General features: G+C 38.6%; 1 protein-coding gene across 15 annotated transcripts in view; it reads right to left on the reverse strand.

The window, feature by feature from the left end:
* The window catches only part of NEK11 (NIMA related kinase 11), a 281,512-nt gene that overhangs the window by 165,855 nt on the left and 101,681 nt on the right, over nucleotides 1-13,976 (reverse strand). For all 15 annotated transcript variants that reach the window (XM_060395921.1, XM_042237186.1, XM_042237180.1 and 12 more), the window contains 2 exons: nucleotides 1,142-1,291; nucleotides 970-1,048 (listed from right to left, as the gene is read on the reverse strand). In XM_060395921.1, the coding sequence (XP_060251904.1) occupies nucleotides 970-1,048; nucleotides 1,142-1,291 (229 nt within the window). The remainder of the gene's footprint in view (nucleotides 1-969; nucleotides 1,049-1,141; nucleotides 1,292-13,976) is intronic.

Here is a 13,976-nt window from a genome sequence, read left to right on the forward strand (position 1 = left end):
AAGGCTGGCTGCTTCTCACTGTCTCACTGATGTTGCAATGTCAACCTGCTCCTTCTCTGGCCAACAAAGCCTTTCCTTTACTGTATTTCACAGCATCCTGTTTTCTTTCTTCTTAGTGCTTCTGATAGTTTACAATTATTTTATTTACTTGCTTACTTTTACCCGGTTATTGGATCCTCTTACTAGTAGTCAAGCTTCAAAGGACAGAAGCCATATCTGTGCCTGTCATTTAACCAACCTCCCCCCACAGCCCTGGACTGTCAGCACAGTGCTGGATGCTCAACTAACAACTGCACATCAAGTCAGCATCCTTGCTTCCTGTGGACTGAGAACTGGATACTGATGGAAAGGCGTGCCCATTTGTGAAGGTGAATGACTGCTTTGTGGGTCCACTTAAAATTATTCATAAAATTAAAGGCAATCTGCCTGAGGGATTTGGATTATAAAAGCCTATAAAACTAAAACAAACAAAAAACCTCCTGAGAGGCTTTCATTTTCTGTTTTCTTACCATGAAGGCAGATTCTCTGCATCAGAATGTCTAACCTTCAGGAAAACAAAATAAACTCAGCTAAGCAATAAAAAGTATTATTAGGATATAAAATAAAGGAGTAGAATAATAAAGGCCTAATGAAACCTCCAGATTCTGCATCATTAGTAGTACATTGTTATACTAGCAGGAACACTCTTACAAAGTATCAAGGAAAGATTTGTGAGTCAAGAGTTCTAAGGGCGGATGTTGCTGTTAGGGAGAAAATTACACTTCTAACTTCTCATATCTGGGGCACCAGGGAACTGGAGTTCATACACCTTCTTTGGCAAAGAGACTGACTACTAACAATTTCCCCCAGCTTTTAAAAAATGTCTTGTTTCTCCTTTCTGACTGATTCTTTAATGCAGCACATCTTCAAGTCCTAGAAGATATATAAATGCTAACATGTACTTCCCAGTACCCCTTTCATTTTAAATACCTGTAGTTGTTCATCAATGTAAGGAAGTTTTAGAATTTCTATTGCAGATGGTCTCAATGAAGGACACTTGTTCAACATGCTGTAATGTTTAAAAAGAAGATTATTTTTCAAATGAACTAAAATGTAAGTACAATTTAAAATTGTTTATGCAGCGATATATTTCTTTCCGTACCTTTCCATAATGGCATTCAGCTGTCTTGGGTATCTCTCAGGGAGAGAAGGAGTGTCTCCTTCAACAATTTTTAAAACAATGGATAAGAAATTGGAGCCAGTGAACGCATGATTCATGCAGCACATCTCATACAAAATGCATGCCAGGGACCTGAAGACACAGTCAAAGAATCTGAATGAGGAATAAATGTCCTCTTTTAAATTTGATCATCATACAAAGTACAAAACCTCAGATGTGCTAGGGCACTGGATGTGAGGCACTAACATACACTTTGTTTTCCACTTAAATACATGTTTATTTTTTAAAAAAAAGGAAAAACTGAAAGAAGAAAGCACAAAATGCAAGTCTGAATGAACACCTTTTGTCAGAGGAGAGCAAACAATCCAACAGGAATATGCCTATACAGAGTAGGGACTCAATAAATATTTGATAAAGGTAGTAAGGAATCTTTGAATTAACCTCTTTGAAGGAAAAATAAAATGCAGATAAATACTGTCTTCCTAAGGCAGTTCAGTTAATATTATATATGCAAAATGAAATTTAAATTTATTAGCCTAGCCTTCCCTCTAATGTGTGCCCAAGAATTTTGAAAAGGAAGCTGGCATCTTTATTAGTTTTCTAAATAGAATCCATTTGCAAATAGGGTGGGAGAGTGGTTGCCTGAAGCTCATATTAATGTGCATAAATTCTCCCTTTAGGAGTATGAAACAGAATATTAAGGTTCTAGATCAGTTCAACACTAATTTGTAATAACTATGCAAATCACTCATCTCTAAACCAGTAGAAAAATATTTTAAATAATCTACATCATTAAGAAAACTAAGGGGAGATTTCTGCCTGAACTTAGTGTTAGGAAAGAACTTTTCTCCTGAACAATGGGTTAATTTTACCTTCTGGGTATTTTGAATTATATAACTAGCCAGGTCTCCCTTTTCTTATTAGTTGTTTGAAAGATCAGAAATAAATTTGCCACTGACCTTGTGTAAGCTGTGTTTTATGTAACTTTAAACATAAAAGGCAAAGTATATATCAATATATACATACATACATGAATACTGTCTTTTTAACCATTTTATGGGTGTTCAACAAAATGTGCATTTGTAAGAAAATCCTGGATGCATACATTGAAAATGTTTCTGTTCCAGTCAATAATAACACTAAAAATGTTTAAATGATTGGTACTTTACATATTACAAAACACTTTCATACAGATCTCAACAGAGCCTCATAATTTCCCAGTGAAATAGAGCCAATGATATATTTTCCCCCTTTTGACATGATGAAACTGGCTCAGAGAAGTTAAATGACTTGGTTTAAGTTAAACTGACTCCTGAGTTAAGTATTTTTCTTTTCAAATCTGAGACTATTCCCATTATAGAGCACTAGAAATATGGGGATGTTAGGAGAAATTACATGATATTGACTAGAACTACAAGCTCAATGTCAACTTTACAAACTATGAAAATTATTTGAAGCTCAATAAATTTTCACCTATCTGTAAGACTATTAAATGGTATTTGGTATAGATGCACATATTTAGATTCCTATACCCAGAAAAACAATTTCTTTCAAATAAAGGTGAAAGCAACACATTTTTAGACAAAGAAAAATTGAGAAAATTCATGACAACAGGAAAGCACTAAAATCCCAAAAGGGAGTTCTTCCAACAGATGGACAATGATCCCAGGCAGAAATAAGAAATGAAAGAAGGAATGAAGAACACTGGAAAAAGTAACTTTTGAATACGTTTAATCAACACAAACTCAATAAAACAATATTAACTATCTTGTGGGATTTAAAATGACATAGAATAACGCTTTTGACAAAAATGATGCAAAATACAGAAGAGGGTAAATAGAGTTACAGTATCATAAGATCCTAACACTACTGGGAACGTGGTAAAAGTAGTAATTTTTGTTGTCGTTTAGTCACTAAGTCATGTCTGACTCTGTGACCCTATGGATTGTAGCCCGACAGCCTCCTCTGTCCATGAGATTTTCCTGGCAAAAATACTGGAGCAGGTTGCCATTTCCTTCTCCAGGGGATCTTCCCAACTCAAGGACTGAACCCACGTTTCCTACATTAGTAGGCAAATTCTTTACCACTGAACCATCAGGGAAGCCCTGGTAATTTTTACTAGACTGTAGTAAATCAAGATTCTCTATCGTCTGAGTCACCAGGGAAGCCAAGTCAAGAATGCATATTTTAACCACTAGAGTTACCACCAGAAGAATGGTAAAACAATGTATAACTGACAAGTGTAAAACTAACCAGTTACTAGAGCGAAAAAAATCAAACAATAAAAATTAAATTAAAACCAAAAAAGCAAGAAAGGACAAAAGAACATAAAACAAGTGAGATGTGAAGATTAAAAAGAAGACAAACTGTCATTAAGCATTTCAACATGATTATGTATATCAAAAAGGTCAAAAGACACTACAAACTACTAGAATTAACAATTGAATTTAGCAAGGTTGTTGGATACAAAGGTCATTTCTATAAACCTGTGACAAACAAATTTTAAAAACAAAATTTTAAATGTCATTTACATTAACATCACAAAATGTCAAATATGTAGGAATAAATTAAACACAACATATGTAAGACCCTTCATTATAGCCTTAGTACTCTGCTGAGAGAAATTAAAGAAGATCTTAAAAAAAAAAAAAAAAAGGGAGGGATAAATTCACACTCTTGGATTGGGACATTCAATATTCTGAAGATATCAAATTTTCCCAGAAGATCTATAGGTCTAATGCAATGTAAATCCAAATCCTAGCAGACTTTTTTGTAGCTGACTCTAAAGTTTACATGGAATTACAAAAGGAAAAGGGTGGCCAAGGCAACTGAAGATGACTAAGTTTGGAGGTCCTGTATTGCCAAACAGCAAGATTATTATGAAGTTGCATTTCTTATGAAAGTATGATACTGGCAAGGAAGAAAAAAATATAGCAGTGGGACAAAATACAGATCAAACCAGATCTGCACATAGTCAACTAGTTGACTAATGCAAAGATAAATGCACTGTGGTAGAGAGAAAGATGATCTTTTTAATAAATTATGCTAGGACAATTGAACATCCATACGGAAAATATTAGATATGAATGCCTCTCTCACATCATATTCAAGCACAGAAACCAATTAAAGGTGGGTCTAAATGAAAATCAAGTCATAAAATTTTAAGAAAAACAGGTAAACATCTGCCTGATCTTGGTGTAAGCAAAGAGTTTTTTTAAGTAAAATGCAAAAAGCATGAACAATAAAGTTAGGGACTGATAAATGGACTTCATTAAAATAATAAACATCTATTCACAAAGTCACATCTGGGTTTCATGAAGACATAATTCTACCTGAGTCATACTTGATGAATGTATTGCGGTTATAAAAAGATGAGGAACTATCTGGCTAGATAGACCATGGAACAATTAGATTTGGAGGACAATGCGGTAATCAACTTTGATGCAAAACTACTCCCCTTTTTTGGAAATCCTCTCAGCTACGCTGAATGCATGCTGCTTTCCATTTACCTGTTTTAGTTTGAGCTACTGACATGGGCTGCGCTGCAGCGCATGGAGACTTCCTTTATCAGCCCGTAACTTGTGGAAAGGGGTCTGCTCCGGTTCCAGCGCACCTATCTGGCATGGGAGTCAGCAAATGAAATATGAGCCAATATGATGTAGAAACTTTGATGACATTTGGGGCAAAAGATGTTTTGATTATCCTGTACCAGTTTTACAATCTATCTACTATGTATACTTTGTATTCTAATAACTATACATATATGTAGCTATATGTCTATGTTTTAATTTTCTCCAGTACCCCACTCCAGTACTCTTGCCTGGAAAATCCCATGGACGGAGGAGTCTGGTGGGCTGCAGTCCATGGGGTCGCTGAGAGTTGGACACGACCCAGTGACTTCACTTTCACTTTTCACTTTCATGCACTGGAGAAGGAAATGGCAACCCACTCCAATGTTCTTGCCTGGAGAATCCCAGGGACAGCGGAGCCTGGTAGGCTGCCGTCTATGGGGTCGCACAGAGTTGGACAGGACTGAAGCGACTTAGCAGTTTCCAACCAGGCATATCTACATGGGAATAATTACATTATCTCAAACTTATCACTTCTATCCTTTTTGAAGGCTTTTTTCTTATTTGACTGCCAGGTCTTAAATATGGCAATGCAACAGCAGGGAAGGGTCAGGGGCCAGGAGATGAGTTGAAAAAAAACAAGAGACATATCTTACTTAGAAGTCTGCAACTTGCATTCCTTCCCCCACCCCCACCCCCTGCAAAATACAGCCAACTGTGAAGAAGTAAACAAATAAATCCCTGAGGGGGTGAATGTGGCAGTGAAAGGGAAGACTGGGATCAGGTGTATGAAGCAAATTATACCTGAATTCCATAAACTTGCCATCTGTCCAAATCGACCAGAACTGCTCAGAGGATTTCTGAAGCACAGATTGATAATGAATTGCAAATGTAACTCTGACTTTGTCTTGTCTCGAGATGAATAAATTTTACTCTTTGAAATTTGCCCTGATTCTGCAAAGAGGAGCCTACCCCACAGTGGTGCATGACTTTAGTGATGGAAATTTTATTGATCTTCTAGATAATATGTTTACTTGGTATAAGCAAGGACTACCCTAACATATCCATATCTGGGAAAAAGCATATATAATTTAAGCAGCTGAATAAGTAGAGTAATAGAAATTTAATACAAGTATAGCAGGTTTTGCTTTAATATGTTACCCTAAAGAAAAGTCTTTAGTGTAGTAATGTTGAAAATCAACATAAACTCAGTCAATATGATGAATGACTCTGGGGCTGCTTGAACAAATTTTAAGAAGTATATATTAATAACTACTATCTATTAAGGGCCAATCATACCCCAGAATCTGTAGTGGTTCTTCCCAAGCTTTAATATGCATACAAATCTCCCAAGGAATTTGTTAGAATGCTAGTTCTGAGTATTTGGGGAGAAATGGTGGTTACGTTGGGAGCATAGTTTCTGTATCTTCCTTGAATCCTCATGTAAACAGAGCAGCTAGATAGCAAAACTTAAAACCAGGGCCAACATTTTTAACAAAATTAGGTGACAAAGTGTCTCCTTGAGCCTCAAGGTACAAGTATATGGAGACAAATCACAATTGCCACATGACCTGCATAATGTCAGCATCTGTGTGAGAAGAAGCAGAGTCAGTGGAGTAAGTGACTGAGAGACGAAACAATGAAAGACCCTCAAAACAGTCAACAGGTACTCAATGAAAAGCACAGGGGCCAATCTAAGAACAGCAGCTAAAACTCACAGGGGTTCTGCCCAATCCAAAATCAGAGGGAATGTGAGAAAACCCCAGGGTAAGGCCTAAAGGGACCGGAGCAGGAAGATCACAGGGCAGAGGAGAAACAAAAGGGAAAGACTTTGTGATCTTTAGCTGTTCTTGGGGACATGGTCATAGACTCCACACAAACCATAAAGTCTGGGAAATAAACATGGATAGCATTCAAAGCTGGGTCAAGAGGTGGGTTGGCAACAATGATGAAAGCATCTTTCCAATGCCAGCTGTTACTCAGCCCCTCGCTGCACAGAGGCTGCTTGTGGCAGCAGCATGTATTGCTCATGTGACATAAGAGACTTCACATACTGGAATCTAAAGAAGGGTACAAATGAACTTATTTACAAGACAGAAATAAAATTACAGATGTAGAAAACAGACTTACAGTTACCAGCGGGTAAGGGGAGGAGGGGTAAATTGGAATTTGGGGATTGACATATACACACTACTATATATAAAACAGATAATAATAAGAACCTGCTGTATAACACAGGAAACTGCCCAATGCTCTGTAATGACCCATATGGGAAAAGAATCTTAAAAAGAGTAGGTATATGTATATGTATAACCTAGATAGTGTATTAAAAAGCAGAACCATCACTTTGCTGACAAAAGTCTATACAGACAAAGCTATGGTTTTTCCAGTGGTCAAGTATGGATGTGAGAGTTGGACCATAAAGAAGGCTGAGCGCCGAAGAATTGATTCTTTTGAATTGTGGTGCTGGAAAAGACTCTTGAGAGTCCCCTGGACTGCAAGGAGATCAAACCAGTCAACACTAAAGGAAATCAATTCTGAATATTCATTGGAAGAACTGATGCTGAAGCTGAAGTTCTAATACCTTGGTCACCTGATGTGAAGAGCTGACTCATTGGAAAAGACCCTGATACTTAGAAAGATTGAAGGCAAAAGGAGAAGGGGGCGGCAGAGGATGATATGGTTAGATAGCATCACTGACTCAATGGACATGCATCTGAGCAAATTCCGGGAGATGGTGAAGGACAGAGGAGCCTGGCATGCTACAGTCCATGGGGTCGCTAAGAATCAGACACGACTTAGCAACTGAACAACAATGACAAAAATAAATGATTCACTTTGCTGTACACAAGAAACTAACATAACATTGTAAATCAACCACACTCCAATAAAATTCTTTTTTAAAAAAAGATACTTTACACTTTGAGTGAATGGTTGTGTTCCAATGGCTTTCATCATCTTTGATAGTCTCCGGAGGCTCTTTTAAGATGGCCTTAACCTTAGGACTTCCTGGTGGTTCAGTGGTTAAGAATCTGCCTTGCAATGCAGGGGGGATGCAGGTTCCATCCTTGGTCAGGGAACTCAAATCCCACATGTCACACAGCAACTAAGTCCTTGTGCCACAACTACTGAGCCCTCCTGCCACAACTAGAGAATAATCCATGCACAGAAATGAAAGATCTCGCATGCCCCTGCTCTTTCTCTAGTACTAGACAGCCTCATTTCAGACCAGGACACAGCCTGGGTCCTGGACCCGTGACACTGGAGCAGGAGCAGAGCAGGCCTGCAACCTGGAGCAGAGGCTCAGGTCACCTGCAGTTCTCAGGTAATATGAAGAAGAAACACATTTTATAAGTACCTCAGAGATTTTTGGAGCTGTTTGTTATTTCAGCCAAACCAACTTGTGCACCATCTCCTCATGTACCAGTCTTCAGCAGCTTCTCATCCCACAGAAGGTAAAATCCAACGTCCTCACTATGGTCATTCACCACATGAACCCTGACTGCTTCCTCAGCCTCGTGGATTTATTGCACATACACACACACACACACACCCCCACACACACACACACTCACAGTTTGTCCTCAGCTAGCCAGAGGACACTGAGCAGAGCTTCCCTTTGGAAGGACTATACTTCCATGTCCTTATAGTGCTCTCAGGGGCTTTCAGGAGTCAGAGAAGGCCCAGGTCACTTGCAACTACTTTCAAATTCTCAGTATATTTTGAAAATGAAAAAACACCAAAATGGAGTTTGAAAAATTAGATTTTGAAATTTTTACATCTAAGAAATTAACACTGCAGCCTACTTCCATGCAAGTCCACCCCTCCTCCCCCAGTGGACACCCCCCTCCTTCAGTATGGGTACTGGATCTTTCTGCCTGAAAGGCATTTTGTCAGACTTTTCTCTGTCCTTCCCATCCTAAGCAGCATCATCCACTCTCTGAGACTGCAGCTGATGCTCTGCACACTCACCCTGGCTCACCCCTTTGACATCAGAGCCTTGTGCAAATGGCAATTTATGTCTGCCAATCTTTTGAAGACAAGGTCTAGAACTTTCATGTTTATCTTGATCTTTCTTTCTTTCTGTGGACACCTCATGGACAAGACCGAGTAAGCCTAAGGGAGCTGGACATCCTGGTAAACTGGCTTCTGGATAGAAAGAGAAGCCCTAACTTGAAGCATTTATTGGTTTCTGTGAAGTTGAGAAGAGATGCGGATAGTGGAGTCTTGTGAGCTGGTCTGAGCTGGCTCCTGTACACCACTTAATTATGGGAGGGATGGCAAGATGGTGCAGGGGTGAGAAGGTGGTCCAAGGCTGGGGTGAGCAGGAGAAGAGAAGTCAGGAGGAATGGAGGGAGGGTCTGAGGCACACAAAGAGGCTGCCAATCCAGTTTCTCAGCTGAGGCCCAGGTTTTGGGCTCCATCCATCAAATATACCTGCAAGCAGAGGACCAGACCGCCATGCTGGCACAAGCCACTTCTCTTAAGTCATTTCTTAAACTTCTTAAATAAAGAAAATGAGCAGTGTCAGCTTGTTATAATGGAGACCCTGACCAAGAGTTGAGTCTCAACTCTGCTTTACTGTCCTCCTGACAAAGCCTATTTTAGTCGCCACTAAAAATAATAAATAATAAAGCACCTTATAAACTAGTGCCTTCAAACAACGATATTAATTCTGCTCATGAATTTATTCTCTCAGAAATTGACAAAGACAGCTTGAATCTTCTTTCCATGGCATTTTCTGGGCAAGCTCAGTTGAGGTTGGAAGATCCAAGTCACTCACATGACTGGCTGATAGGTGTTGGCTATCATTTAGAAGCTCGGCCAGGGCTAAAGGCCAGAGGCCTTGATTCCTTACACTAGACTCCCAATGTGCTATACACAGGTTTCTCACAGCATAGCAGCTGAATTCCAAGAGCAAAGATCTCAAGAGAATCAGACAGAAAGTGTCATCTTCTGTGACCCAGATTCAGAAGTCACATAATATCAGTTCTTCCATAATCACACTCAATAAATCCCTTTATTCACTTAGCGAATAAACAAGCAAATAACAAGCCCCAGAGAAGGGGGAGTGAGAAGAGTTGCTACAATATATTATCTAAAATATCCAGTTTTCCTGAAGAATTTCCTGTGTATCCACTTCCATCCCCTTTAGACTCTTGGTGGCAAGATCTGCTATAACACAGCAATGGGCAGAGATGTGTTCGGTGATTCTTATATGCCTTGCTGACAGGAGAAATTGTGCCTAACTATATTTTCCTGTAGCTTTCACTCATGTAGTCCTCGGCCAGCTCAAACAATCTAAGGTGCATCTTGATGAGTGGATTAAGAAACTGCAAGCAAGGGAAACCCCTGATGTCCCTGAAATTTTTAGGCTAAGAATTTAAAGTTGTTGATCTAAATGGAAAACTCTGACACTTCCCTTGTTGTTTTTACAAATGAATTCCAGTCATTCTGAAGCATTTTTCAGGGTAGGCTATTAGAACCATTCCAACTTGTGTGTCAACAATCTTCTCGAAGTTGAGCTAGAACAGAAGTTTCATATCTACGTTGTAACTCATACTCATGTCCTTAAGAGTGACTGGCATGAATCCTTGTATCTCATTGCTTTAATTCACACTTCTTGGTTTACTAGTAAATTGAACTTCTCTTCATCAAATGGAGTTTTAAAGTCGTTTTCTGGCAATTTCCCATCCATATCCTTTGTTGATTTTAAAAGTAGGAACTCCTTAGCTTTGCCGTTGTGCTGTTGCTGTTGTCTCAGTAGTTCATTTGTAAGAATTTTTGGATATGCTAGACTTTGACACTGCCTTATAGATATGTCTCAAAAACTTACTATATGCTTCATACATATTGTAATATATGTCTGAAAGCTCTTTATTTCTCTCACTAGGTGGTGAAGCTTAACTCCCTTCCTGTTATATGTGGGCTGGACTTAGTGACTCTCTTCTAATAAATAGAGACTAGAAAGTAGAATAGAAATGGAATAGAAATGGAAAAAATGGAGAAAACTGGCAGACATCAATTAACCTAGTGACCAAAGCTGATGTCACCAGTATTAAGTCATGCTGACATCATACATCTCCTGATAAAACTGTGATGAGACAGACACATCACTTTTATGGTATTCTTACAAAAATTGGTTTTTCACCCAAACCCAGTTGAATCAAGAGAAAATATTGGCCAAATACAAACTGAATAACTTCTTACAAAATACCTAACCGGTATTCTTCAAAACCATCAGGAGCAACAAGGACATGTCTGATAAACTTAAAACTTTGATAAACTTAGGAAATGACTGAGTGCAATGTGGAATCTTTGAACATCAGTGAAAAAATGACTTACATTCAAATGAAGTTTAGTTGATAGTAATGTATCAATGCTAATTTCTTAGTATTGATAAATGCACAATGATTACATAAAATAACACTGTGTGTATGTGTGTGATCAGTCATGTCTGACTCTTTGCAACCCCATGGATGGTATCCCGCCACGCTCCTCTGTCCATGGAATGTTTCAGGCAAGAATACTAGAGTGGGTTGCCATTTCCTTCTGCAGGGGATCTTCCTGGCCCAGGGACTGAACCCATGTCTCTTGCATCTCCTGTATTGGCAGGTGGATTCTTAACCACCGTACTACCTGAGAAGCCCCAAGATAACAGAAAATACAAATTTTAGAATTTTTGTTCTATTATGTTAAAAATACCAATGAAATTTTGATAGCAACTGCACTGAATCTGTAGATTGCTTTGAGTAGGATGGACATTTTAAAAATATTAATTTTTTTCCAACCCATGAGCACAAAATATCTTTCTATTTGTTTCTCTTCAACTCCTTTCATTAACATCATAGTTCTCAGTGTACAGGTCTTTCACTCCTTGGTCAATAAAAGTGTGGGCATCTTTGTCTTGTTCTTGATCATAAAGGAAAATCTTTCAGCTTTCCACGATTGTGTATGAACACGATGTTAGCTGTGGACCTGTCATATAAGCCCTTTATTATGTTGAAGTATGGTCCCTCTGTACTCATTGTGTTGAGTGATTTTATTAGAAATGAATGTTGAATTTTGTCAAGCGTATTTATCTGCATCTATTGAGATGATCGTATGATTTTTATCCTTATTTTGGAAATGCAGTGTTTCACATTGACTGATTTGTGAATGTTGAACTATTCTTGCAAAACTAGAATAAATCCCAGTTGATCATGAATAAAAATAAATTAAAAAATTAAAATGTCCAGTTTTCACAAGTTACAAAACATGCAAATAAATAGGAAAAAAAAATGACCCATATAGGAGAAAAACAGCAGGCAAGATGAACTACCCAACAGAGCCCAGATGTCAGACTTAACACACAAGGATTTCCAAGTAGCCATTTCAAATATGTTCAATGAACTAAAGGAAACAGTATTTAAAGGAATAAAGTATGATAAAATGTCATCTGAAATGGAGATTATCAGTTCAGTTCAGTTCAGTTGCTCAGTCATGTCTGACTCTTGGCGACCCCATGGACCACAGCACACCAGGCTTCCTTGTCCATCACCAACTCCTGGACCTTGCTAAAACTCAGGTCCATTGAGTCAGTGATACCATCCAACCATCTCATCCTCTGTCGTCCCCTTCTCCTCCTGCCTTCCATCTTTCCCAGTATCAGGGACTTTTCTAATAAATTGGCTCTTTGCATCAGGTGGCCAAAGTATTGGAACTTCAGCTTTAGCATCAGTTCTTCCAATGAATATTCAGGACTGATTTCCTTTAGGACTGGCTGGTTGGGTCTCCTTGCAGTCCAAGGTACTCTCAAGAGTCTTATCCAACACTACAGTTCAAAAGCATCAGTTCTTCGGCACTCAGCTTTCTTTATGGTCCAACTATCACATGCGTATATGACTACTGGAAAAACCTTAGCTTTGACTAGACAGACCTTTGTCGGCAAGGTAATGTCTCTGCTTTTTAATATGCTGTCTAGGTTAGTCACAGGTCTTCTTCCAAGGAACAAATGTCTTTTAATTTCATGGGTGCAGTCACCATCCGCCATGATTTTGGAGACCAAAAAAATAAAGTCTCCCACTGTTGCCACTGTTTACCCAATCTATTTGCCATGAAGTGATGGGACCGGAGGCCATGACTTCATTTTCTGAGTGTTGAGTTTTAAGCCAACTTTTTCACTCTCCTCTTTCACTTTCATCAAGAGGCTCTTCAGTTCTTCCTTCTTCCATAAAGGTGGTGTCATTTGCATATCTGAGGTTATTGGTATTTCTCCCGGCAATCTTGATTCTAGCTTGTGCTTCATCCAGCCTGGCATTTTGCATAGCGTACTCTGCATAGAAGTTAAATTAAAAAGGTGACAATATACAGCCTCGATGTACTCCTTTCCTGATTTGGAACCAGTCCGTGTTCCAAGTCCAGTTCTAACTGTTGCTTCCTGACCTGCATACAGATTTCTCAAGAGGCAGGTAAGGTGGTCTGGTATTCCCATCTTTGAAGAATTTTCCACAGTTCGTTGTGATCTATGCAATCAAAGGCTTTGGTGTAGTCAATAAAGCAGAAATAGATGACTTTCTAGAACTCTTTTGCTTTTTCGATGATCCAGCAGATGTTGGCAATTTGATCTCTTGTTCCTCTGCCTTTTCTAAAGCCAGCTTGAACATTTGGAAGTTCTCAGTTCATATACTGTTGAAGCCTGGCTTGGAGAATTTTGAGCATTTCTTTGCTAGCAGGTGAAGTGAGTGCAATTGTGCGGTAGTTTGAACATTCTTTGGCATTGCCTTTCTTTGGGATTGGAATGAAAACTGACCTTTTCTAGTCCTGTGGCCATTGCTGAGTTTTCCAAATTTTCTGGCATAATGAGTGCAGCACTTTCACATCTTCATCTTTTAGGATTTGAAATAGCTCAGTTGGAATTCCATCAATCTACTATCTTTGTTCGTAGTGATGCTTTAAGGCCCACTTGACTTTCCACTCTAGGATGTCTGATGCTAAATAAGTGATCACACCATCATGGTTATCTGGGTCATGAAGATCTTTTCTATATAGTTCTTCTATGTATTCTTGCCACCTCTTAATATCTTCTGCTTCTGTTAGGTCCATACCATTTCTGCCCTTTATTGTTCCCATCTTTGCATGAAATGTTCCCTTGGTATCTCTAATTTTCTTGAAGAGATCTCTAGTTTTCCCCATTCTACTGTTTTCCTCTATTTCTTTTTTTAAAATTAATTAATTAATTTTTTGGAGGCTAATTACTTTACAATATT

Source organism: Ovis aries, chromosome 1, assembly GCF_016772045.2.
Source record: "Ovis aries strain OAR_USU_Benz2616 breed Rambouillet chromosome 1, ARS-UI_Ramb_v3.0, whole genome shotgun sequence".
Lineage (NCBI taxonomy): Eukaryota > Metazoa > Chordata > Mammalia > Artiodactyla > Bovidae > Ovis > Ovis aries.